The 27,990-nt window shown below is 40.4% G+C and overlaps 1 protein-coding gene across 1 annotated transcript; it reads left to right on the forward strand.

The window, feature by feature from the left end:
* The first annotated feature begins 480 nt into the window (after positions 1-480).
* Positions 481-27,990, forward strand: LOC110961900 (uncharacterized). Its single transcript, XM_022209695.2, has 6 exons — positions 481-1,033; positions 12,454-12,686; positions 16,665-16,851; positions 17,570-17,665; positions 18,226-18,733; positions 19,359-27,990. The coding sequence occupies exons 1-6, from the start codon at positions 1,007-1,009 to the stop codon at positions 20,309-20,311; spliced, it is 2,004 nt and encodes a 667-aa protein (XP_022065387.1). The 5' UTR covers positions 481-1,006; the 3' UTR covers positions 20,312-27,990.

The raw sequence follows: 27,990 nt of genomic DNA on the forward strand, positions 1-27,990 counted from the left end.
AGCTTAATTAACAAACTGCAGGTCATATTAGGCTCTGCAGAAATGCCTCATGAGTTGTTTTGTTTTTCTTTACGAGAGAACAGCAGCAGTACAGCAATGTGTACCTATACCCACAGTAACTGCGTATCGGATTCACAACTGAATACAAAACGTCTCCTTTTAGAAGAGAAGATCTCGAATCACATGGTGACGCACGGGTTTTCAAACCTAAACACACATCCCAAACACAGAAAATCAGTATCAGTTGCGGATGTGGGCAGAAAAAGAGGGTAAGTGCAGTGGGGAGGAAGTCATTTGAGACAGACAGGGTGAGGAAAAGAGTGGTGAAGGAGAGAAAAACCCTGAATGGATGCTTCAGTGGCCAATCAGAGCATCCGCCTCCTCTCCTCCTGCATCCGGGCTCTGTGATTGGCCGGCAGAAGCAGAGATGCAGGAGAGAGAGAGAAAGAGAGAGAGAGAGAGAGAGAGAGAGAGAGAGAGAGAGAGAGAGAGACAAACAGGGAGGCTAAAGAAAGAAGAAGAAACTGCCAGATGAGGACGGCTCTGCTCCTCACACCTTCATCTCTCTCTCTCTCGTTTTCTCTCAGTGGCTGGCCTGCCTCGCTCGCCCCTCTCTGTGCCGCTGCTGCTGTAATTCACTCGTCTGTGTTGTTTTCTGATTTCGAAGAGAGAGGGGTTTAATGCGATGGACCTGCAGCCAGCAACTACTGCTGCTGCTGTTTACACCTGAGCATCATGGGAGCTGTAGTTTCCTCGGCAGTGCAGGATGACAGCTGATTAACTGGGTTATCAGAGTTTGGAGATGTGAGCTGGTGGACAGATGAGCCTCAACAAACTCTATTCTCTCACTCTCTTTTTCTCCTTCTTTTAAATCCTTGTTTTCCTTCCTCTCCTCTGCAGTTTTCTTTCGTTTAATCTCTCCACCCTGCTTTCTCACCTATTTTCCTTCTTCCCACCTTCACTCTTCTCCATCTTTCTCTCCTGACTTGTCAAAGGAAAAGGCAGAATGGGTTGTCGTCTCACTCGAACCAAGGTGAGTAAGCCTCTGGTGGTGCAGTGTGTTTGTGGGGTGAGGGAAACAAGGAGGTAGGATGGAACTATGAGATGTGATAGTGGCTGTGATGATGCGGCTCTCTGCTAGATCGCTGTAGACATGCCGACACACACACCATACACACTCATCTGTAACCCATATAGTACCAGTGAGCCCAGACAATGGCAGAGGCAAAGGCTCTGATGACTGAAGGCTGAAGGCTATTATCTGTGTGTGTGTGTGTGTGTGTGTGGTGTGTGTTGTGTGTGTGTGTTGTTGTGGTGTGTGTGTGTGTGTGTGTGTGTGCAAAGAGTCAAAGAAAGCAGAAAAAAAGGCAGCAAAAAAGCATAAAAGCTGCATGCAGAAGGTCAGAACTCCTCACTTTATTGTGCTGCAGATTCACTTTTTCCAGCCAGCTAACACTAGATAATTCAAAATCAGTGAAGTGAAAACCTATTTCAAAAGTCAAAAACTGAAAAAATGAAGTATTCAGACCTATAATGGAGGGAGTTGTAGAAGCTACTTTGGCAGCAGCTTCCAGTCTCTAATTTAATCTCTACAGGTGGCACACACAGGCTCAGGCTTCGTAAAAGTCGGCCTCGAACTGTAGAACTTTAGCCATATATATATTCCTGTTTCTTCCTCCCGACAATATGATGAGAAATCAGGCCTGAGATTTTTGTCTGAACTGATGTTCTGCTGGGTTGACTAAGCCTTCCTAACCACTTTCCTACCAGACTCATTTGCCTCCTGCTTTAAGTTTTTTTCACATTGCAAAGTTTATAGCGTTACAGCAAGTTGTTGAAACACCGTCTCCATTTAGGGATACTAGTTTGTTCAGTAGCATTTTCGCGGTCTAAAAAACTAGCATCACAAGGCTAGTCTGTAACATCTCTAAGGCCAGCAACAAGACCGCTAGGGTCTTCTATAGATTCAAAAGTCTCGTTACAAGGATACTTTAATCATCGTGAACATCCAAAGGTTAGCGCCTATCATCCTAGGTTAGTTTGAAGCAGCCATTTTTTGACTAGTCATTAGTATCCCTTGGCTACCAACAAGTCTGGCAACCATTGTGCCTAGGCTAGTCTGTAGCACACATAATATAGTCACTATTATTCTTTTACTAGTCATAAGCATCCCTTGGCTGGCACCTACTATCTCTAGACTAGTCTGTTGCATCCAAAGGGTCGCAACTAGCAATACTTGACCAGTCACTAGCATTCCTAGGCTAGCAACGATTATTCCTATCCTTCTGAGGCTAAGGCAAGGTCTGTTGCATCCTTAGGCTGGTCACTAGCATTCCACAACTAGGCCATAGCATCAATAGTCTTTGCACAGCATCCCCAGGTTCACCAGAAGCATTTCAAGTAATGCTAAAGAACATTAAGAACATTTAAATATACACTATTTATAATGTGCAAGTAAGGGGCTAGTCCATTGCATCACTAGGCGAATCACTAAACAATGAGTTTTGAGCGCAGTTCTACAACTTGGGCTGTTGGAGAACACAGTGATGAGCTGTTCTTCCATTTTAGTGGTTGAAGTGGGAAGAACCAAAAGACATGGATGAGGTTTTCTTGTGTTTGTGAATTCAGTGACAGTGTAATATATTCCTTCATTCTCCTTGGTAGTTGCCTCAGTTTTGTCGACATGAATTTAGCTCAGCACCTGCCCACTTCACATTGCCAAACGTTTTGCTTATCAGTGCTATATGTTGCTAAATTTCATATGTTTCATGTGTTTTTTTTATGTGACAACAAGAGGACTTGAACTTGTGGAAAAAATGTCAAGGATTGGACTGAAAACCCTTTGAGCTCCAAGCAGTTTTCTGGGTGATTTTTCTCCCATGACATTTTACTCACTGCGGGCTCATTTTTCATTGCAATATTAAGTCCTGCCTCTCTACGGAAAATGAAGAACCATGGCTAGAAGAAATGCAAAATGTCTTTGGTGCAGAATGACACGGTTGTAATACCATAAAAATGAAGGAAAAAAAAGTATATTTCTTTGAAAAAGTGGAATCAGCATATAAAAGATTGTTTTTATTGCCCACAGGTGCTACTAATAATGGAAAATATAATAGGGTCTCCATATACTAGTTATTTTACAGATATTTTACAGTGTACATTTTTAAAACCTCTCCAAACTCTGTTTTCCAAACGACTCTGGACATCAACTCTAGAAAGATATTTTACCATGCTGAATGTGTCTACCGACAACTTGCTGACTCATTCAGTTGTATACTCTTTGCTGTTCTGCTTTATTGTTTTGTTCTAGTGTTTTATGTTCCTTTCGGTCTACAAAGTCATGTCCTCTCTTCACCGAGTAGTGCAGAAGTTTTTTACAATTTTTTTTAACCAACTCCAGTACAAATGGCCTATTATTGTTTTTTGTTTTCTTAAAATTAGACATGTAGGAAAAGTGACTTTGGTGACATCACAATTGTAAGAACAGGTTAAATATTTTTTCAACATGTCACTGAGAAGTAGTTTATTGACCAGAAGAAAGTTAAGAATTGGATAATTTCCCCCCCAGATTTGTCTGTTTGTGTCATTTTGGTAATTTTTAAAATCATGTCTTTCAACCTCACCAACAGATTTTAGGATTCAGACGTAATAATATATAATCAGAGGCTTTGATGAGTCATGCAATAAATTTTCACCTCTGACTTTTGCAAAAACATTTTCAAAACACACTGCATATTACAGATACATAATATATAGGCACGCACGCACGCTCACACACACACACACACACACACACACACACACACACACACACACACACACACACACACACACACACACACACACACACACACACACACACACACACACACACACGTATATTCTTATATTTGACAGTTTAGTTTGCTGTTCATCTAGAGCAGACACTTATTATCTTATAATTAACCTAATTATACTCCCCTTTATTGGGGAGTTTGTTGCCAACAATGTTTTGTAAGTGTCTTGGTTAAAAATATAGGTCGATGTATTCGCCCCTATGTGGCTTGTCTACAGATCTGATTCTGCAATGAAAACCTGCAAACAAGACGTGTGTGTGTGTCACAGAGAGAAAGAGAGAGAGAGAGAGAAAAGAAAGAAGGCCGTTGTTTTAAAACTCCATTATTGTATCTGTACAAAGCCGAACAAGAATGTGCACCAGCTTCACTTCTACAGATGCATCCATCATTGGAAGTTTTTCTTGGAAAGTGTTTGTTTGTGTCGCTGACTGAGTGCTCCTCCGTGCTTCTCTCTGCTTGTTGCAGTGCAAAGCCACATCTCAGTAATTGCTGTCAGTGCCGAGCTTTTAGCTTAGCCACGTTTTCATTCAGCGTCTCCTGGCTAAACGCCTCGACGATCAAAAGGCTCAACTTGGACGTGCTTTTCAGTGGTGCAGAGCCGAACAATCTGTGACAGGGTGAATGTTTTCTGGCACGTGTTCATCTCCAGAACATACGATTATCTCCCACGTCTGAGGTGGTTTCATCTCTGATGCACTGTAAACACACACACCTTAATAGATGACTGCATGAAGTGCACGTACACACACACACACACACACACACACACACACACACACACACACACACACACACACACACACACACACACACACACACACACACACACACACACACACACACACACACACACACACACACAAAAAAAACAGTGGACTCTGAGTGGAAACAGGCAGCGACAGAGATGGGAGGTCATAACTGGATGTGATGGCTGCTGAGGTGACCCGATCTCTGCATAAACACACGAGACATGAATTGCAGCATGGTCACAGGCAGTCAGTACATATTTCAATCTACACACAACATAGAGGAGAGAGCGGAAAACAAATAGGCACTGGCTGAGAGAAACTGATGATGATGGGCTATAACTGGACACACAAGTAAGACTGAATGTACTAATGCAAAAAATAAAACAACAAAACCAGACTGCAGCAATAAATATCTACAAACAGTCTCATAAATAGAGACTTGTTGTAGCGGCAAAGCCAAACCATAATATTTTGCTCACGTATGCAGAATTTACTGAGTGGAGAGGATTCATAAAGAGAGTAACACAATTTCCTTTCATTTTTACTGTTTTAATACCTCAAGGTTCTGTGCTAATAATAATTACGTCACTGCACAACGTCACCTCTTCATTGTTATGCTGATGACACTGTTTCATGCAGAGCATTTTCCAGATATATTCAATAAACTACCCTCAGCTCAGGGTGGGTGATCTGACCAAAAGATCATATGAACATCTTTTAAGGTGGAATCTGAATACAAAGCCTGTCATCTCAACTCAAGGCTTTTCTCACAATTCACAAACTTCTGACAAGAGATGGTGATTTGCATCTCTGCATACTTCATTATGGGGTTTCAAGGGAACATTAACATGATTCCAGATGGTTGTTTGCTAGGCAGATAGACAATAGTGGTAGTTTTGACATTAAAACCCTCAGAAAAATGAGATTTGTCTCCTGTTATGTTACGACATTTATGGATAGGCACAATAACTGACTCGAAGCAATACTGAGTCGGTCCCGGCCATGAAGTGGTGGACCAGCTTGTCTGCTTTTTGCAGATGATACAGTTCTGTTGCTTCGTCAGATCATGACCTTCAGTATTTGGTTTGCAGCCATGTGTGAAACAGCTGGGACAAGCGCCTCAAAAATTGGTGAATTGCTCCCTGTGGGTTGAGGGTAAGTTGCTGCCCAGGGCAAAGGAGTTTAATGTATCTTGGAATCTTGCTCAGGAGTGATGTTCAAATGAAGTGTGAGATGGACAGATTGAATGGTGCAACATCAGAGTTAATGCAGATGTCATACTGGACCGCTATGGGAAAGAGGGAGCTGAGTCGGACGGCAAAACTCTCTTCTGACCCTCATGAACTCTAGCAGTGATAGGGAGGAATGGGATACAAAGGGGGGAAAATGAGATTCTGGATTCAGCCTTAGAGATCAGTAGCTTGGACATATGGAGTTTGGAGTGTAGTCGTTGCCTCTGCTGTGTTCTAAGGAGCCAGCTGAGGTTATTTGGACATTTCATTAGGTGCCTCGCTTGGAGGTACCCCCTGAAGAGCTGGAGGAAGTGGAGGCTAAGATGGAGGCCTTGGCAGCTCTGCTTAAGATTATGCCCCTGCAACTCAGACCCACATAAGTGGTTAGAAAATTGATGCATGGATGAACTTTTATTCATTTTACCATTTTTTTTGGTTAATTTGTGTGACTGATATTGTGCTGTCCTTTCTGAAACTTTAACGCCGCTATCCTGCAGGTGTCCCTTCAAAACGAGGTTGCTAATCTGAGTGTGACATGCCTGGTTTCATAAATATTTATAAAAATTTAAATAAAAATTCATTCCGTAGCTGTAACTTTAGATGCAAGTCTACAACAAACTAATCCGTGAGTGAGCTATCAATCAGATCATACTAGCTGGAGCTGACTACCAAGAAGTGATCATTTGGTATTTTTCATTATTTGTACTTAATTTCCACTTTAAAAAACACCTGTTTGAATCCAGCATCAGCTTGTACGTGATTTCCAACTGGATCAGTATATCTGTGGTTTCTTCCACTAATTTCATGCATTACTTCTTCTCTAGCGTGATTGCAGCTTATTCCCACCTGATTCATCAGTTTAAAGCTCAATAATTCAACCTGGTAACCACAGCAAATGCTTCAACTAAAGAACACACTTGTAGATGTTCAAACATAAAGTACTTAAACTGGCGAACGCTGAAGTTTGGTCTCAGAGAGGATCAACAGGGATCTTCTTTCATGGTGGCTAAAGCTTCATGTAAATGTTTGTGCTGACAGCGCTGCAACGAGAAAGAGAGCGGACAACCACACTTGTACGATTAGTGTCTGATGTGAGGACGGCAGAATGTGAGGCAGCAGAGCAGGACGCTTCATGTGACTGTATGGAGATTGACAGTTTGACATAAATGGGTGGTGGTGCACGCAGGGCGAATGGCTCTGCTGCCTGTGGTTGTTGTACAGTACATTTTATATGTTCAGGACTGGAAAATCTCAATTGGTGAACGCAGCTAAGACCAGTCTGCACAACAAAAAAGAAAAAAAAATTCATTCATTCAAATCACTGACCAAATATGGATTAATAATTATAGCCAGCAGAAATCGGAGGATAAAGCAGCCATTTCCACAGCAGAATATCTCAGTTTGTTCCAATCATTTCATAAAAAAACTGACACTCTTTGTGTTATACAAAAGAAAATGTGACTCACTTTCCACTTTGCACAAATCACACAGCTCACAGTCTATTTTCTTCCTGAATATTTCTGAATCTGTCAGTACGAATAGTCTATAAAAAAAACACCACTTCAAGTAAAGATCTCTGACTTAAAGAAGATGCATTAATGAAAGAACCTAGTCAATATGGCCTTCATTTTAGGGTCGACAAGATATTCTCTAACCCTTTCAAACCAACCTGAAGATGATTTTTTCATGATGTGAACATTACATCATGTTATTTATGCAGCACAACGGCCCATCAAACCAGCCTTCTTAAAATCTGAGTAGAGCTTGATAATATTATAATGCTACAGAAACAATTCTGATTTGGTCAGATGGCGACTGTCTATAAAACTGGGGCATTTACAAACTTGTAGAGACACTATTAAAAATAGTTACTGATGCTTGAAGATGTTGTTCATAATGTGAAGTGAGCTCAGATTAAAATGCATATATCAGCCAACAGCTTGTGGTAAAACAGAATATAAACAATCACTGCTCCAAAGAGAAGTTCTATATGTGTGAAAGAAAACAGAATCAGCTTTCTGAACAGAGGATCCAGCCGGTTAACCTGAACCAGAGCCACCACCACCACAACTGTTGGTACAATATTCAACCCTCTGTAACCTAAAACCCGTGGGCGAGTTAAAATTTATAAAATAAAAAAAAGAAAGAACTGTCAGATTTTCAACTTTGTGACATTCCTTGAGCTAAAATGTCAAAAAAATGTAACTAAATCTAAGCTTACAATTGTGACATTTCAGCAAAACTGCTTTATTCTACATGCCACGTTTTTCAAAATAGGCCAAAAATAAAACTTTTGTCCCAGATTGTATACATTTTTTTTTTTTTTTAAATCTGAGTTTTCTCCTGAACTGCAGATTGCAGCATGGTAGAAAACATGGAATAGAAAGGAACAAGTTGTTAGAAGATACATTCTGAATGGTGAAACCCCTTTCAAAAGTTGACATTAAGAGTCGTGTGAAAAAAGCAGGGTTTGTTGAGGTTGTAAAAAAAAGTCAAAAAGATTGTGAATAGTTTAACAAGTTGTTAAACTATTACTTTTTCCATATACTATATACTGTTTCCATAGGGGGCAGGACTTTACATGCAGTGAAAAATGAGCAGTGAGTAAAAATGTGACACGAGAAAAGAAAATGTCCAGAAACTGAGTACAGAGGGCTTTCTGTGTCTCTTCCATTCATCATGCACACTTCATTGAATGCAGATCCAGGGTCAGGAGTCTTTATTTTTAAAGTGGAATCTGATATTTTGAATTGCAGCAACTGAAATCCAGTATTCTGCTGCAGGTTTTTTTTTAAATTTCCTTTTTGCCCGTTAAATGATTTTGTGCTGAGACTGAGAAGTGTCGCATTCTGCAGAGTTTTGCACTTTGAGACTTGCTGAAAATTGAGTCAAAGCATCACAAACAAGCGCGAGAGAGCGACGGCTGGATGAAGAGGGGGAGAGAGAGAGATCAGTCCGTGTTACTGTCAGAGTGCAGTGGAGCGCAACACACTTCTCCAGGGTACAGCACATCACTCTCTGACTGCTCTGTGTGTCACTGTGTGCATGTTGCTGCATGTGTGAAGCCAGTTTCCACATGTATGAACCTGCGTGTATCTGTGCTTGTGTGCCCCTTTTGCATTGTTGTGTGTGTCAGACTGCATGTGTGGTGGCCCCGGGACTCGCACTGAGAGACTCCAGTGCTGGTCCGGGGGCTTCCAGAGGCCTGGATCCTGACCTACATCGTGCTGCGTCTCTTTAACTTGGCTGCATCTCAACTTTCACATGTGATGTTATAACACAAGCCTCCACCATTACACTGTAGTTCTGTCATCACTTGACTCAGCAGCCCTAAATGACTGACTGTCCTTCAGGGCGCGAGCTGTCCTTTCTTATTCCCGATGACAGAATGGTGACATGCTCACATTTTGAACTTGCGTCCCTAGTTTGTCTCAGCTCTTCTGGCTTAATGGAGACGATGATCCACTGTTGCCAATGTGCTGCTCAGTGAGAATTTTGGCTTTGCTGGGTTTTTGTTGGATTTTCCAAGCATTATATCACAGGGTATTAGCCATAATTTTTAAATTAGTCAGATACATTTATATAATGAATACCATATGTTCTTAACCTTTAAATTAAATTTGCAATGTAAACTTGGAACATTATTCTTCCTTCTCTGTTAGACCGCACTTTGGCTCAATGTCGTTTGCTCTAAATGTACTATATATACCGATCAGGCGTGACATTATGACCACCTGCCTAATATTGAGTTGGTCTCCTTTATGCTGCTAAAACTCCTCTGACCCAGTGGGGCATGGAGACAGGACCTCTGGGGAAATCCTGTGGCACTAGGATGGTGGCAGTGAATTCTGTGGGTCCTGTGGGGTCATATATAATTGCAGGACTTTTTGTAACATAGTTGACAGGTGTTATAGTTGATGTTTTTGCTGCTTCGATCGGTGATCAGCATATGTAGTATATAAATTACAGTGACTTGACTTGATCAGTTAAAATGTGATTTTTTTGGTGGAACTTCATTGCCAACAACTGCAAAATCACAGGCAATTAACATAAGTGTTGAGATGGGGCTCAGATAAAAAAATAAAAAATAAAAAATAAATAAATAATTTTTTTTTAAAAAAAGGTGCAGAAAGTTACAAAGAGTCACCTACATACAGAGGGAGGAACACAAATTGACTTTAAGACTACGAACTGAAAAATGTGGAGATATGTGAGCGTCTTCTTAAAAGAAATCCATTTTGAGTTGTAGTTGGGCTGTTAAACACTCCATCAGGTAGACATGTTGCAGTTTTTGTTTCTATTGGGCAACAGTGGGTGGGTAGGGCTTAAGCCAGTTCATGGTGATCGTTTTTTTTTTCGCCACCATCAACAGAATATGTATAAAATGTGATTTTAATTTAGTAAAAACACAAATAATACTGGCAACCACAAAACAAAAAAGGCTGATAACACGGGACTATTCTACCTACAACATGAAGCAGGTAATTATTAATTATGCATACCTGGTTGCTTTGCTTTGTTTTGTGCACATTAGGACACATACACTCAAAAATAGCTGTACTTTCAACAGTTTGTGACAGTATTTTTTGGACAGTTTTTTTTCCTATTTTACAGATTTCCCTGTTTAGTTGAATTACACATACGAACTAGTAAAAATCACACAAAAAATCTATTAATTTAATTTAAAAAATTATAAAAATCATGCCAAACCTACACCTAATGGACACAGCAAATGTATTTCCCGAATTGTAATTTGTTCTTCTATGTCTGATACTATAATTACACTGTTTTACTGTAACTAAATCTGCTAAAAAAATAACATTAGTTGACAGACATTCGCCATCATTTTCACCACTTCTACAGTTTTTGAATGATATAGTATTTCAAAATTTTTTATGTATTATTTGTTTGTTTGTTTTTTGCTGCCAGGTTTTACAGCGTTTTTAGAGATTTTTTTTTTTTTTTTTTTTTTTACAGTGCCCATTCTCATCAGCAGGTTGTGGTCATGGGATGCAGAGGTCTGAGAGCACATCAAATTCTCAGTTTTCATGTAAACCTGGAAATAATCAGTCATTGTAAAACACAAGTTCCAACATGTACACTGAAGAAGAAACATTTCAGAGTCTGCTCTGTTGTTTTTTTTTTAACTTTATTTTTCCATTTTTTCTCTGTTTTTTGATCATCAGTCAGACTTATCGGATTTGTGGCAATGTCCACTCCTTTGTGGGAAACTCAGACTTCAGCAGCATTCAGATGACTCTCAGCTGAAACTGATCGAGTCACCAGAGGCTTGCTGAAATAAGGAGCATTAGGTGGCTTTCGCATTTATGGGAATGTTTTTTTTTTTGGAAGAAAATAAATGTGGTGAATTTTACATTGTTGATAGCATTGTGAGAGAGCAGAAGACAGCTGCTGGACAAGGATATGAAGGGCTAGAGAATATGGTGCTCATTGTCCTTTTTCAAGTTTGAGAAATCGCCAGTGAGACTTGCACAGCAGTTTTTGAGGCCACTCAGAAGCACCTACCCTTGATTAGGAACTGTTTTGTTCCCCAGCACAGCCCTGAATAGCAGTTCTTGCAGTGAAAATGGCTTAACTGTGCCTCACAGCTTGTTTGTTTTTGGGATCTGAAAGAGTGTTTGGATCCAGAAATGGCAACTACTGTACATCAGATTTAACAAGCAGATAAAGGAGGCTCTCACTGCCTTTCACTCTATGACGTGTTTGTTTTTTTCTAATTTTAGGTGATTCATTTAGTGATTTAATTGATTCTGTAGACTTTTTATGTTTTATACTGTGTAATGATATACATTGCAAATATGCACTGTCGTTTTTTTGCTTCTTCTCACAGCTACAATGTTGTCATAACTAGCATTACATTTAAAATTTTGAAATAAATGTAAAAATTACGACTAAAGGACAAATAGATCTGATTAAAAACTATGTTTTATTCTCTGAATCAAAATGTTTCGTATATGAAATTAAAATATTGAGATTAAAAGTCAAAATTTTGAGATTAAAAAGTCATTCATGTGTTCATAGAAAACACATCCGCACTCTTACACTCTTGTCACAGATTCCAGTTCAACACTACAGCAGCTGTTCCCACTAATTAACACACCTTCAGCCAGAGGAAATAATGATGCGAGGAAATAATCACTGAAATCAGCTGGAAGAGAAACCTACATGCTCTTCTCTCCTGGTATTATGCAAAGAGGCTCAATTTTTATCTTTTTATATAAAGACAGAGTGAATCATATGCCACATTATGTAACACAATTGTAGTCAGGCACGCCAAAAAAGTTAGATCAAAAGAACAGACTGACCTTGTGTTGGAGGCCAAACTCCCACTTTTCCACTGTGCACTCATCCTGCTTCTATCCTTTATCAATACTGCAGAAAATACTGCAAAGTTTTACAGCAGAGGCACGATCATATTGAACACCTCAGATCTTCAAATCATCCTGCACTGACCTTTTCTTAAAAGCTAAATCTTTGAGGATACATGAAATAAAGTCTCACAGGTGGAGCCAAATGGCTTCAGTGAAAATACACCTACAAACTACTTCAGTGTGACATGTGCTTTTGAAACTGCAGAAAAGCATTACCTCAGCTTTTCTTGTACCCTTTCCACAGGCTAAGACTCATGAACCTTCCCATCACCGACACAGGGAGGAGCTGCACTTTGTGGATGAGTATGGCCAACCAATCACTATGCAGGTGGAGGGGAAAAGGGGGCGGGGTCACAGGAGGCGACGGTCCCACTGTGCGATCGAGTGCAGCGTCCCGACAGAAAGACACTGGGAGGCCCTGAGAGCCATGGGACTGATGGAGGGCGAGGAAGGTCAGGGAGACGGCTACGGAGCAGGGTAGGTACCGCTGGGGCAAAGAGTTGTGTTGAGAGTGTCAGCTGATGACACGCAACTCTGGTGCACCAAGGCAGGCCCAGTCTGAATCCCACTTCAGACATGCGATATGTCACGTTGCTGTTTCATTAATTTGATCATTTTGTCATTCAGACTTAAATGTGTTCCTTGTGGCTTCATTCAGACATACTCAAGGCAGTGGCGGAATGAGCCAAGGTACCGTATTTGTTCTACAGATTGGACAGAACATCCAGTGATATAGAGCACACAATAGTGTACTAATAAACAAAAGACTTAATCAGAACTAACAGCAACTTATGAAATTGTCCAAATAACTAAGAACCTTGTGAATTTATGATTCATAACACTGAAAAGTTTGTCCACGTGTGATAATTTATCGATAACAACCTATGATACAATAAAAAGCACTGTCATTATTAAAATTATATGTTGCTATGAGAAGCATCCACACGTACAATAATGCCACTGGTGCAAATATTGCAGGAAAATTTTCATAATAAAAAAAAATAACTCGATGTGAACCTATGATGGAGTAAGATGGCTGCTACGCAACAAGTGAATTGAGTACAGTTGTGACTTTGCCTGAAGAAAAGTACACTGTGATTTACTATTACGTCCTGGCCAATCTTGTCTCCATATCGGGAAATATTCATTGGATAAATAATTAATGAAATTACTTCTGATGTTCCACATGTGCAGGGTTAGGGTTACAGCTGCAACTTTTTGCTTCGGAGATTCTCATATTGATCCTGCTGCTGTCTGATCATGTAGCTATTTAATAAACTCAGAGCAAAGACTCCTACAAACAGCTAGAAACTACATTCAGCTCAGCTTAATCAAAACCTGGATTACATCCATCACTTGGCCTGTGGGATATTAATGGACCGATATTGGTTGTTGAAATGTGGATAAAACCTTTTCCCAAGTTCTGATCTAAAGAGTAAAATTGCCTCACCAAGGTGCTCATTCAGACAAGAAACAATGGATTCATTTGATGCTGACAGACTGATGAAAAGGAGAGGATGTCTAAAGGGGCTTTAGATTAAGACGAAGCTTTGAAAAGGCTGGAGACTGAAGAATGGGGTTTAGCACTGGAATGAACTGCTGGCTTCAAATAAAGTTGTGCACTTCATAAAGGCTTGTAAATTGTTTACACAGCTAACAGATGTATAAAAGAGTGGAATTAGATTCTACTTCCACAAAATGGTTTGTTCACAGCAAGGTAGTATCAGGGTAGAAATACAGAAAAGGGAAAAAAGGCTGAGATTAAAAAAATAATGTTTGGAGTAGCTTACAGGTCCAGGGCAAAGTCTTCTGACCTGGTAAATCATTGGATAACAGATAAAAGGCTTGTAAGTGGAAAAAGAAAACTTCAGCAAAAGATGCAGACTACCTGTGGTAAGACATAAGGTATAGGATATAGGATAGGAATGAAATCAGCAAATTAAATTTTGGTAAAATTGTGAACTGAATAAGTTCAAACAGGAGTAAACATTTGATGATGGTGCAAAATGTGGATTTAATGGTATAAATATGAGAATTTGGGAAATAAAGGGAAAATTTTTCAAATGATATCAAATGTTGGAAGACTGACTGGAAGTTAAGACAGAGGTTAACAAACTGGGTAAAGACTTGTATTTTTGTAAACTGGACAGGACTATAGTCAGAGTTTATGCTCAGCTGACTGAAGTCCTTATTATGGCTTAGGAGAGGCAAAAAGTTGGGACAAGGGTAATATCTTAGACTGCAATGCAAAAGAATAAAAGTTTGATAAAAAATTGTGTCAGGTTCAAATATGGTAGAAGTCCAGGATCAGGGTAAGACTTTTGGAATGGGAGAAGATGGAGCTAAACAACTAATCGATTTAATCGATTAAAATCAATTATTAAAATAGTTGTCAACTATTTTGTTCATCGATTAGTTGGTTAATAAGTCTATTTTTACCGTAAGCGGCATGATTCGCGCATATTTAAGCCAGCCTGTAATCGCGGTGACCAGGTGTGGCAGTAATGAGCTAGTGTGGGTTTTACGCAAACAGAACTGCAGGAGAAGAAGCAACAACCAATAGGTTCCCTTGCTTTAGGTCGCGTGATGTTCACTCAGCGTCATAGACTTACGCTCAGCGGCTGTGTACTCACTGGAAAAGTCCGACAGGAGGTCCTCACATACTTTGGTATGTGAAACCAAAGGAGAAAATCCGTTACAGTGGTGAATATGGTTGCCACCCGTCCCTTAAAATACGGACTCGTCCTTAATTTGACAATTAATTGTAGCGTCCCGTATTAATTCAATATGGGACGCAAATTGTTCCGTATTTTCATAAATGTCCCATACACGTCTGTCACACACGCATCAAAACTGCATAATAAACAAAATAAAACACAGGAAATATTAAGGGCAGCCAGTTTCATCTTCCTTAGACCTATGTAGCGAGGACCCGACACTTCTCTGTTTGCCGGTCCTGTTTCTTCAAACAGACTGAGCAGGTTCTTTGGTTCAAAGCTGGGTCGGGGCAAAACATCCTCGGTTCCGACCCGTTTGCGACCAGATCGCTGTGAGGACCTGGTGACTGAAGAATTTAAGCTCTGCAAGGAAGCTGTGTTGTTTCCTGGTTACAGACGCTGCCTGCTCCCGCGTGTTTAAAAATGTCTACACCCAAAACTCCACCACATCCAAAGAAGCAAAAACGTTTTCAAAAGCACAGGCTGGAAGACTGGAACCCCTGGCAATAGGTACAGGACAAACTGTGTTTTCTGTTGCTCATAGACTAGCAGAAGTAAGGCAGCATCAGGAGATCAACATGTAAGAAACATGAGAACAGAGAGAACCCAACCAGCAGGTCACAGTTTATCATCATCTAATCATCTCCTGAAGTCCCTTTGGTAAGGGTAAAGGTACATGGTTGTGAATTTACCAGAGGATGATTATAGTCAGACTAATGTGGCCGTAGACTCTACAGTATTTTAGTGACTCAATAAATGCATAAGTGGTTTAATAGTATTTTAAATGCTTTTATTTTTTAAATATCATTTATTTAATAGCCTATATGTGATCAATAAATGACCTTTGCCTATCTAAAGAAAAACTCACTCAGATATGTTAACGGTACTAAATAAATAAGTCAGTAAATACATTCATATACACACATAAATAAGTTAATACATTCGTGTTAAGAAAAGATTTAGATGGGAAAAATATCTGTAGAGAATTTCTTTGTACAGTATTCTGCATTCAGTTGTTTATGTTTTTGCAGAATCCAGTATTACACACTGGTTGGCCATTACATTTTATTAGTATGGTTTCACTGTTTAAAATGATGCCACATCTTTTCAGACAGAACCTGTGATCATAAAACAATACAAAATTCTTAGTTTTGTGTTAATAAAGCAATTAAAGCTTTAAGTATGGCTAAATGCTCTTTTCAAAATTAAATATACCACTCCTTGGGTGGTTGTGGCCCCAAGTTTGATAAAGTTGGAAAGATATTCACAGATTCAGACTTCCAGCAACAAATAACTCATTAGATATAGGTTGTCAAAACATAAAAGATGTAGACCTGCCAACCTTGGCGAAATATTTTGAGTACCACTTGTGTCGCGCGGCTTTTTTTGCAGATAATCTCACACATGCACGCGCAAACACGCACGCACACGCAATGACAATATGGAAGTTTTTTTCTTAAGGGTTTGGACTGAAGTTCAGTTTGCAAGGTCAGCCTCATGTTGTAGTGAGTCTCATAAATATTTGTGAGCTGAAGCTTTTTTTTTGTCTGCTGAGTCAGTGGTCAGTGCACTCCATGGTACGATTATGCACATGACAAAGACTACAAATATTCATAACAGAATTTACATTTGTACAGTCATGGGTTAATCATACCATTTTCCATTTCCGCACAATAAACAACTCAACATGATTTTTGACATCACCTTCATACAAAACATGATCTCTTCCACTACACAGGCCTTACTATGGTCACATGACTGTGTCGCCTGACCTATACCCTGCCAATAGCCACATGATGATGTCCCCTGATGTCTATCCACCCAATGGCTACCTGCCCAGACCATCAGATGAGCAGCACCCAGGTAACAACTACCTGCCCAGCGTCTCCTACAGCCTAGACCACCTGGACAGGCTGGACTACCAGGTGAGATATTCTATTCTTGATGATACTCCTCTACTATTATTATTCTGTGGGTTAGTGGATGACTTGCAGCAAGTGAAGGAATTTAAGTACCTTGGGGTCTAATTCACGAATGGAAAGAACATGGAGTGTGAGCCGGACAGGCAGATGTTGGACTGTACCTTAGGGGTGTCAAAGGGAACCTGATCCAGAAACAAAAGTTCTCGATTTACCACTTAGTATTTGTTCTACTCCTCACCTATGGTCACGAGCTCCGGGTAGTGACTGACAGAATGGGACTGTGGATACATGCAGCTGAAATAAGTTTCTTCCCTAGAGTTGCTAGATTCAGCCTCGAGATAGGCTAGGAGCTCGGACCTCCGGATGGAGCTCAAAGTGGAGCCGCAACACCTTTGTGTGGAAAGAAGCCAGCTAAGTTGGTTTGGGCATCTGATTTGGATGGTTCCCGGATGTTTTACTTTGGAGGTTTTCTGGGAAACTGGGAAGAGACCTCAAGGTAGAACACATACCCCATCGGGGCTTGGAATGCCTCAAGGAGGAACTGGAAATTGTTGCCTCAGAGAGAGTTGTCTAGTTTAATCTGCTGCCCCTAAAATCGACTGGATACGCTAAAGATGAGGATGGATGAATGGATGGTGGATGAACAGATGGATGGACATCTATACAGTGCAAAAGTAACTGATTTACACTCTTTCTCTTCTGATCTTTGTTTCTATTGTAGGGTCCAGAAATGTTGCCATACCAGCCAAACTCAGAGAGCTGTCTTATTGGCTGCTACAGCGCAGAAGAGGTGACGCCTAAGAATTTCCCAAGACAGGTAGTTGGTTTAAGTAATATATTTTCCACTGCAGAAACTTGTGGTCCATTTAAGGGCTCCTCAAACCGTTTTTCATGTTCCAAGAATTGCCTCTGTAAACCTTCTTTTATATAAGGCTGTTTTAAGGGGAGAAATATGCCTACTTTATGGTAGGAACTTCTAACCATCCCTGAAAAACTGCTCTGTGGGGCTTGACACCGACTGGTGAAACTTAGAGAGAAGAACAGGCAGCATTTGGTTCTGCAGTATCGATATCTGCATCCAGTAGCAGGACAACATAAAATGAGTCATTCAAGCTAACATACTGTAAGAAAGCATCATTATTGTAATTCCTACATGCTTACCTAACTGGAGTTATATCCTTAATAAGCTGTCAGATTTTACAATGGAAATAGGAAGACTGATGTGGCCAATTATTAAGCTGTTCCTGTAAACATTTACATCACCTTACACCTGCACCAAGTTCCTACAGCGGAAAACTGCCTAGTGTTTTCTATCCCTTATGTGCCCTCTTTCTACCCTTCAAAATCTCCCTATTTTTATCTTTCCTTTCTCTTTAGTCTGACTATCGTCCTTCCTGGAGGTCTGATCGTCATCTTGGCTATCTTCCCCTCAGCGAGCTCGACAGTGGTTTAGGCTGTGGTCCTGACAGCCCACACCACAGGGTGGCGTTCTCCGAAGCCGAGACAGATGCCATGTCATCACTCCCAGGCCACACCGCTTCTTCCCAAGGCTCCTCCTCTTCCTCTGAGTCCCTGATCTCCTCTGAACCCAGTGACTCGGGTTTCCACAGTGTCAGCACTGGGGAACACCGGAGGTTGCACAAGATTCATGGCAACCACGCTCACCGACAGGCTCACCACCTCCGCTCAGGCCACTCCCCTCGAGAGCAGAGAGGGCGCTGGGATTTGGAGTCCATCCCTGAGACTACTCCAATGACCCACCCAGGAAGGCCGCAGGCATCCCGCTGCACTGTGGGCAACAGCACGACCACAACGGTTCACTTCCACAGAGCTGAGAGGAGTCCAACTTTACCTCGTCACTGTTCACCTCCCTCACCTTCCATCGGTGAGAAAAAACTCTATAAAAGAATAAACCATCTATTCAAGGCCACTGACTCTAGATTCTCGACAAAGTCAGCGAGAATAGACTTTTACTCGATATAGTCCAGTTATCAGTCTTTACACTTGAAGTAGATACTGAGGGATAGACTTTTAGGTATTATCTTGGTATACACTTCCTACAGTTTTACAATACACTTTTGTGTATCTGTAAATTCCCCCTGTCCAAAAATAAAATACCACATGATGAAGCAAACTACAGAAATTCAGCAAAGAACAAATAGTATACAAGTGCAGTTCCTGTGCCACTGGCTGCCATCTGAAAGGCATTATTTATTGCAAGTAGATTACAACAGCTTCAGTTAGAGTTATTGCTTAAGTACAGAACAATGATTTTATGTGCATGAAGTCTATGGACTTATATGGAAACATGGTGCTTTACCATTTCTGGTTTAGTTAAAAAAAACAATGAAATGCTGCGTTACTGCCGCCAACAGGTTCAGCACCTATAGCATTTTGCAAAGTTCATTTTTCCGCCAACACACTTTAACACAAAACTGCAATTTTCAGATATACAACCTCCAGAACCCCTTAAAAACTTTTAAAGCCTGATAATGTCTCTCTGTCTGTAGGTTGTCGCACTGAGCCTTGCCAGCGGAGGGCGCTGTGGTTGGAACAGCAGCAGCAGGGAGGAAGTGGGACAACAGAGGCTCCAGGAAGGAGTCGGACCATAACAGATCTGAGTGAAGGACAGCGGCGTCGCAGGGCCAGTCACCCCAACATGACGGATCCAAACACTCTGAGAAACCCTCTCCAGAACAGCCAAACAGGTAACAGCAGTAACACACTGGGGCCAAGGAGCAGGGCCAGCTACCCCAGTAACTGTCACCCCACTGCTCAACTCAGCATAGACAGAACCAGTCTGACCAATCATCAAAACACACTGAGAAGCAACCAGAGATCAAGCCGAAGCCGGGAGGAGGACTCCCTCTCTAAGAGTCCTGGATCTGGCTCCAGTGGAGCATCAGACTGGCGTGGCTTTCAGACTCTTGGGAATCACACCAGCAAATCTAAAGGTTCCTGTGGTCCTCTCTACAGTACGCTTGGAGCCCCGCAGCATAGCTCTCGTTCACCACCATCACCACGCTCCAGACTGTCGAATCAGAAGTCGGTTAGGAATCAGCTACTCAGAGCCCGAGCTTACCGACTGGCCAGGGAACGCAGTGAAGTCACAACAGATGAGGAGGTGCGAAGAGATGGGGGGAGAGAAGGAGAGGAGGAAGGGGAGGATGGTCGATGGGCTGGACGATACTGGAGCCGGACGGAGAGGAGGCGTCACCTGGCGTTGTCACGGCAACACCGAGAGAGGCGAGGAGGAGGAGGGGAGGACCCAGTTGGGGGAATTCAAGGGTCACTGTCATCTCAGACAGTGCTGGAGTTGAGCCACATGAAGCAGAACCGACTGAGGAACAGCAAGCTGCTTGATGATTGGACGACGGTGGAGGAGCTGCTGACTCACGGGACACGAGTGGAGAGTGACAGTCAGCTCTGTCCCAGCCCTCTGCTATCAGTTACTACTGTCTGATGGAAATACAGGTGACTGAAACCTCCAATCTATATGCCGCTTTGCACTGCAGGAACTTTTAGGGTGGCTTTAACCTTTACATGTTCCAACCTCATTGTTTTGGTGTTAACTTGTGGTCAAAGTTGCAAAATCCTACATCGCAATGGCAACAGAAAGGCCTTGAAAGGTCAGTTACAGGGTTGTTTCCATTACTGTAACCATTTGCCCCAAGTTCCTGCAGGGGAAAGCTAACTTATCACTCAGGTCCAGATTCATTAAATGTTTGTGTGGTGAAAACAGTGGACTGCAATACTAAAACGACCAACTAAGAAAGATGAGACCAATTAAGGCACCAATTATGACCATGCATCTCTCAGTCATACAGTGGAAATTGCATTATCATGGAACCAATCTGCAACACTTAGCAAGACAACTGCTGGTGAATATTGTAGTAGATCAGAGATCTCTTAAAGACAACAGATGCTATAGTTCCAGCTTTAAGTGGTTGCATGGCTGAAGTTATCTAATCTCATGACAGCATTCTAGACTTCTGACAGCAATGTACATCAAACCTCCCAACTGCACTTTACAGATGTCATGAAACAAACATAATATGAAAAGCATTCAAGCAGGGGTCATGTCATGTGGGAAGGAAGGTGGTGATTCAAAAGGATGCCTTTGGACAATTCAAGATGGCCACTGTCAGTCCTCTTGAGCTGCTGCTTCTCATTCACTACAGCAGATTCCAGCTGTGTCAATCAATACACACCAACTAAACAAATCAAAGACAGAATGATTGCTGCATTCCTCCAAAGAGCCTTGTACTAACTAGAAGGCAAATGGTTTCCTAAGAACACTATTAACAGTGACAGTACAGGTGCAATATTTTAGTGTTTGTTTAATCTAGCATTATATCTATTTCAGTGTTAAATCACTTATTGCAAAAGGTTGGCAGGCACTCACCAAAAATTGTTTTTTGATAGTTGGACATGCTATTTACAAAAAGGAAACTGATAATGGCAGCAGCCAACAAGATGTACATGCAGCATGAGCTCCCAAGCTAATTATCTTATTTTCTTGCAGGACTTCTGTTTTCTGACTAATTTGCAAACCACGATAGTTATGTAACCTAATTAATTTAATCAGGTAGTCTCATTGTAGGTCAATTATGTTCAGGCTGGCTGGTTGATTGGTTGGTCAACATACTCTCAACCGACCAGATCCTTATTGGTCAGACAGTCGCTGGTGTTACTTTAGAAATAATGGAGACGAGTCTTCCAGGATTCATTCTTCTTTTCTATTTTTTAGCAGCAGGATAATATAGACTACCTATGCTATGGCTTCTGGGACTCTGAGTGAGGCGCATTTTCAAGAACTTTGATCTTGCTTCACACGGTGTTCATCATCGGAGTCTGACAGTATTGGCATAGCATTAGCATGGATATACACATTTTCTGCTTGTTTTTTTCTGTTTACTAACACAGGCAAAGTGAAGCGTCATGTCAGGGTTGGTAGGTCTGCGTGATACAGTGGGGGTGCGAGGTTGTCAAGATCCAAGTATTCGGATGTCAAAATTAATATCTGGATACCATCACAACGACCAAATATTCAGATATTGGGGTCCAGCCCTAATGCTAACACACCTGAAAATAGATGTCACTTAGTCATTCTTGTAAACTGAGAATACACATATCATTGCAAACAAGAGGCAGAGGGTTGTTTGCTTAGTTGTAGAAAATACATCAGAGGAACAACAGTAGCGGGAGATTTCCTTAAGTGATTGGATCAATGACAAGATTAAACTGTTCTCTTCAGGGAAACAGCCATGGGATAGAAGCGTGACAAATTAGGAAGAGACAAATAGTGACTGATTAAACCCAATCAGAAAGTGAAGATGGGTCTCTGCATCAAAGTTTCCAAAAGTCTAGAGTTCTGCCCGTCCAGACAAAAACAGACTTCTAGATATTTTCAACTAAAATGGAGCAGCAGCATTTCCGAAAGTCATCCTTTCTGCTACATTTAGCAGATGTAACACATTCGTTTGAATGTAGCCTAAGAAAGTCAAACTTAGTCTCCATACAAAGCGAAAATAAAAATGGATGAAGACTCTCAGCGGGTTTAGCAATACTAGCGATCCTCCACGTTGCTCTGTATGCAGTCCAAGATGAATAAATTTCCATCACACAGACCAACCAGGTAATCAGAAAGAAAGATCTGAGCTGAACATGAACTGCAAAAATACAATAAATTGGACTCGTACCCCAATCTTAGTGAATCTGGATCTCAGCTGTGAATTTTACTGTCTGAGAGGAAGGTCTAATTTTCTTTTGTTGAAGAGTCAGAGCTCCTAAAATGAATCTGGGGCTCAGAAGGGAAGAAGCTATCTGCAGGAAAGCGTAACAATCTTACCAACCCTAGAGGAACGGATTCAACCTGAGCCCAGTGTAAACCAACACTGCTGTCTCAAAAAAGCCTCTAATCCAACGACATCCTGCTTTCGAGGTGACTTCCTGTGGGTTTGTATGAGTAAAAGGACTTAAAGTGCTGCATGAGCTCCAGACTGTAACAGATTCTATAACTGGATGGAGCGGTCACATTCTTCACACACCAGACCGCCTGTGAGTGGCATCAAATATCACACCAGTGGTTGTGTTGCCTTTGTGGAAAGTGTCTCCATCTCCTTTTCTGGTCAACTGCCTTTGTCTCTGTGCCATCAAATGTCCAGTCTATGACATTATAAAGCTCTGCTCGCTGTTGCTTATTCGGGGTTTTCTGCACTTTTATGATCAAGCAGTCTCTAAATCCAACACATTCGCTGGTTTCTCCTCAGTGGTTTTCAGTTTTAATCTCTGTACACTCACACAGACTTGGAGTGTAAACAAACCAGGCTCTATGGAGAGGTCTGACACGTCTCCATTCAGTACTGTCTGCAGCTGAGTTTCTGTATTGCAATATTTTCATTTGGTTCTAGGGCTGCAAGGATTAATCTACTGATCGATCACTCGATTGAACAAAACTTTATCTTTTACTATTTAAAAATGAACAATCATTTTAAGGATTTTTAAAGTATAAACAAACTTTCCCTGATCAGATGTGAAGATTTACCGTTTTTTCTTCTGAATATTTTGGGTTCAGGACCGTTGGTTGGTTCAAACATGCATTTTAAAAAGATGGCATCCTGGATACTGGAAAATTGTGGGCAATTTGTTTTTGCAGTTTCTTTTACATTTTAGAGCAATTGATCATGAAAAAAAATAAACTGGGGCTCTCAGACACAATGCAACAACAGGACCGCTGAATGAATGTTAATATCCAGGTCATAATCAGCAGGTTATTTTCTTAAGAAAATGATAATACAGTAAAAATATATATATATATATAATATTGCAGAAAAGTCAGAATGTCATCTTCAAAGTGCATGCTTTGACCGGCAACAGTTGCTAAAATATTCACATCATAATCTTTAAATGAGACACAGAAGATCAACAAATTCTGATGATTGAGTAGCTGGAAATTGCAAATTGTTCCTTGAAAAATATTAAATTATTATTTGTTTATCAAAATTTTCATTCAATTAAATAGTCAATTAATTGGCTAAACATTGAAGCTCTATTAGCAAATAAAGACTGGCCTTTGATGCCAGACAAAATAAATTAGAGATATCTTTATTGTACAATATGTACATTGTTCATATTATACTTTAAAGAAATGGTTTGGGAAATATTCACCTATTCTCTTTCTTGTTGAGAGGTATTTAGGCTTAGCTTAGCATAAAGAATGTAAACGAGGAAACTCCTTGCCTGCTGTTGTCCAAATGTAAAGGCATTACGACAAAGGGCCACTAATGAACATCTTGAACAAAAACTGAATTATCAAAAAACTATATCTTACGTGCTGGATAAACTAATCCAGCTGTTTTCCAGTTTCCAGTCTTCGCTAAGCTAACCATCTCATTTAATATACAGACATAACAGTAGTTGTTACTTTTTTTATATAACTCTCGACAAGGATGCAAACAATTTTTTTTTCGTTTGTGAAAATACAACATGGAAATCTGACGAAGTGTGCCCACTGAACAGAAAGACACTTGGTGCATATCATTACACAATGTTAGTTATAAAATGAGATGTCAGCAGCAAGTTTAACCAAACAATGGCAATTTTTAATCTATTAATGACATTTTTATCCAGACTGTCAGATCTTCAGTGGTGGCATTCAGGTCATTTTTCAAATCAGAGAGCATCAGTATCAATATCATGGATCGCATTGATGACAAATACTCATGTTTCTTTTATCTTGTTATCACAAGGGCTGCTGTGAGCCACTATGATTACAGGCAACTTTGAGAGAAGCGGGTGGTCGGTGTAATCAGAGAAACATTAATCAGGGTTTAATGTCATGATGAAATAACTGTTCAATGCAATTTTGTTAAATAGGAGAAAATGTCTGTTTATTTTCATATTTTGCCAGAAGAGTTTGGAGGAATTGAAATCCTGAGGATGGTTTTCATAGTTGGGGTCAAATGAGGATTTCTTTTTCTAAAACATGTGTGTGTGTGTGTGTGTGTGTGTGTGTGTGTGTGTGTGTGTGTGTGTGTGTGTGTGTGTGTGTGTGTGTGTGTGTGTGTGTGTGTGTGTGTGTGTGTGTGTGTCTCTGTGGTCATTGCAAGAAAGAGAAAGTTTGATACTAACATGTCAGTAGTGATTAGCCAAAGATATCGTGTAACTTTGGTTTGTGGACAATCTATAGTATATTTTATAATCATAGTAGTTTTGATATACTTTATCCTTTATTTTTTGCCTTGAGTAGATTATTTCTGCTTTTCACCAACATCCTGCTATGCCTGTGTGTGTGCATAGATGTTATTGTACAATCAACTGTTAGCATACACTACTACTGCAGTCTAAACCTAGCATGCTAACTCCTGATTAGCACAGAACAAGCATTTCCAGGATTGCTTTAAGTGTCATAAGTGCAAACGTTGCCGTCCTGTATCTTTTCACAGTGCAAGCTTTTCTTTTTTACAAACACATCTCAGAGGAAGAGATGCCCTTCAGGTACAGTGTTAAACAGAAGTGAGTACAATCGTGGGCAGAACCACTGAAATGTCAAATGATTAAAATTATATTACCTCCTAATAACTGCATTATTTCTGCTGAACAGTGCGATATTTGCTCTGATGTACAAAAAACTAACTGTATTAAAAATAATGGCTACAAAGCTACAACTCAGTGCAACAAAAATCAGTATACCTTTCAATACTGTGATTAATATTTTTCATGTAGATGTCCACCTTTATTTTAGATGCAAACTCATTCATATCACCCTCCCACCTCTGTGCTTCACTGTCAGGGCTATGCATTCACTGTGGTAGTCCCCACCAGGCTTGTGCCAAAAATACTGGGTCCCGTCTGAGCCGAGCCAATTTATCATGGTCACATCAAAGTTATACAGGAATATTGCAAGGAATATTCACCAGACTTGTCTTTAAACAAATTTTAATCTTGCAGTTTTGTGCCAAAGAGCAAGTAAGCTTTTTTTCCCCAAAATCTTGGATGCCATCCATAGAAGCTGACATTATGAATTGTCCTTCACACAGTGTCTGCCTGATTGCTGCTGCAAATGAGTTTCCACAGATTTTTAGTTTGTCAATGATCATCCTACACCCTTTTCCATTTGTGTTAAGTCTCACAATCAGATTAATCAGTTACATTGTAGTCTTTCTAAAGTATTTAATTTTGATTTTTCATTAACGTAAACACTCTACTGTTGTACTTAGAAATAATACAGTTATTGAGTGGTGTCGCAGTTTGGAAATATTCAACATTTAAGTGGTGTGCTCACTTCTGTTGTATACTGTACAAATATCTGATTTTGCCAAGCTAAACCAGAGTCAGATAACTGGCCGTGTTTGTTCTGGTTACAGGTCATAATAAATAAATAAAAACATAAAAATAATCTGTGAAGCATGCAGCTAGCTAACAATGCATCTTAGCTAGTTTCATCTGTCCATGCTGGTTTGCCAGAACCTCTGAGGCCAGACCTTCCACACCAAAGAGAATTCTGAAAAGGGAAATAAGATTATTAACATATAATCAAACTTTCTTGAGATGTTGCCAACTTTTACTTTATGTTATTTTTTATTAATTTATTTTCCCTTAACACTTGTTCAGCATTGAGGGAAATGCGCTCATTCTCCTATCTTATAAGATTCTTTAAATGTAGATAGTTTCGCTTAACAACAGCAGGTAGACTGTCTCTGTCCAAAAATACATCTTGTAACTCCTCCTACACTGCTGATATCCTATGAACTAGGACGCTTCATGGCTGTCTCTGTGTGCCCTGCAATTTTTAGAGAATAGCATGTGCACAAGCTACCAAATTAATCCTACACATCCACAAGTTGCCATTCAGCATACAACCAGAGCAGAAAGAAGCAGTTGTGGGTTGTCTGGCTCACAACCCATTGACCTGTTGCTGCCATGGACTGTACTTTAAAGATGCACGTGGCCTTCAGGTCTGAAAGTGCCTTAAGACTGCATTCTTAATAACAGCCAAAAGGGGGCGACGCCTCTAATCACAAATAGAATTATATAAAAGTCTATGAGGAAATGACCCTAATTCTCATTTGATTTATTACCTCAGTGAACATTTTCCTAATGAGTTTATGGTCTTAGTTGCTAGTTTCAAGTCTCCTACTATACAGCATGGGGTTTATTTTGCAGGGTATGGTCCCATTTAGTGTAAAGTAGATGAAAAAGTATAGAATTCTTTAGTGTGTGGCTACCTTGTACATACCATACCACATAGGTGTGTATAGTACCACACCTTGCCCATCTTGTCAAGTTGCAGAAACAGACATGGTGATGGGCAAAATCCAAAAAGTGTCTACAAACTAATGGGTGACATCACTGGTAGCTACGACCATCTTTTATGTCCAGTCTATCGTAGATGGTACAGGTTTTACTGTAACTTCCTGGAGTGTTTACATTGCACAAAATCAAAAGTTTACAAGGAAGATATTTTGTTTCTGGTTAGAAATGATCAGGCCCTAATCTGCCCCCTAGTGGTTTTACTTTTCAATCGTCCAGATGCGCAGTCACTAAACAAGAAATAGTTTCAGCAACAAGCTAGTATGAATTAAAAGGACGGCATACAATGTGACAATAATAGAGAGTTTACAGGTGTGATAAGTGGAGTGAATGAGCACATTTCCCAAAGTGTTCCATAATTCATTTACAGAGTTGACCTTAGAAGCAGTAACTAACTTTACTTTTATTAAGATTACTGTTAGAAAGTAACAGAAACTTCATGATCTTCAGGTTGTGTGAATCTGGTCCTGGATTTTCATTTGTGACTGTTTTGATTTCCTGTCAGGGCTGTGTGCAATAATCAGAGGTTTATGTGCCAAACTGCTGGCCGACTCTGAACCGCTTCGTGCTCAGGTCGAGTCCGTGTGACGTCAGCAGGGGAGTTTATGAGTGTGATGAGACGGGACTGGTCTGACCTTACAGTATGGGTTTTTCTATTCCAGTTTGTGTTTCCATGAACCCTGTGACCTCACAAATGTAACTGAAAATCTGAATTATGATGTCTGTGAAACTGTCGGCCCTGAGCGGCTGTGGGAGAGATTTTTGATGGATCTCATCACCCAGAACTTGTGTAAAGCAATGTCAGTAAACTGTGCAGATTTAAATATA

The sequence above is a fragment of the Acanthochromis polyacanthus genome, chromosome 6 (assembly GCF_021347895.1).
Source record: "Acanthochromis polyacanthus isolate Apoly-LR-REF ecotype Palm Island chromosome 6, KAUST_Apoly_ChrSc, whole genome shotgun sequence".
NCBI classification, from domain to species: Eukaryota; Metazoa; Chordata; class Actinopteri; family Pomacentridae; genus Acanthochromis; species Acanthochromis polyacanthus.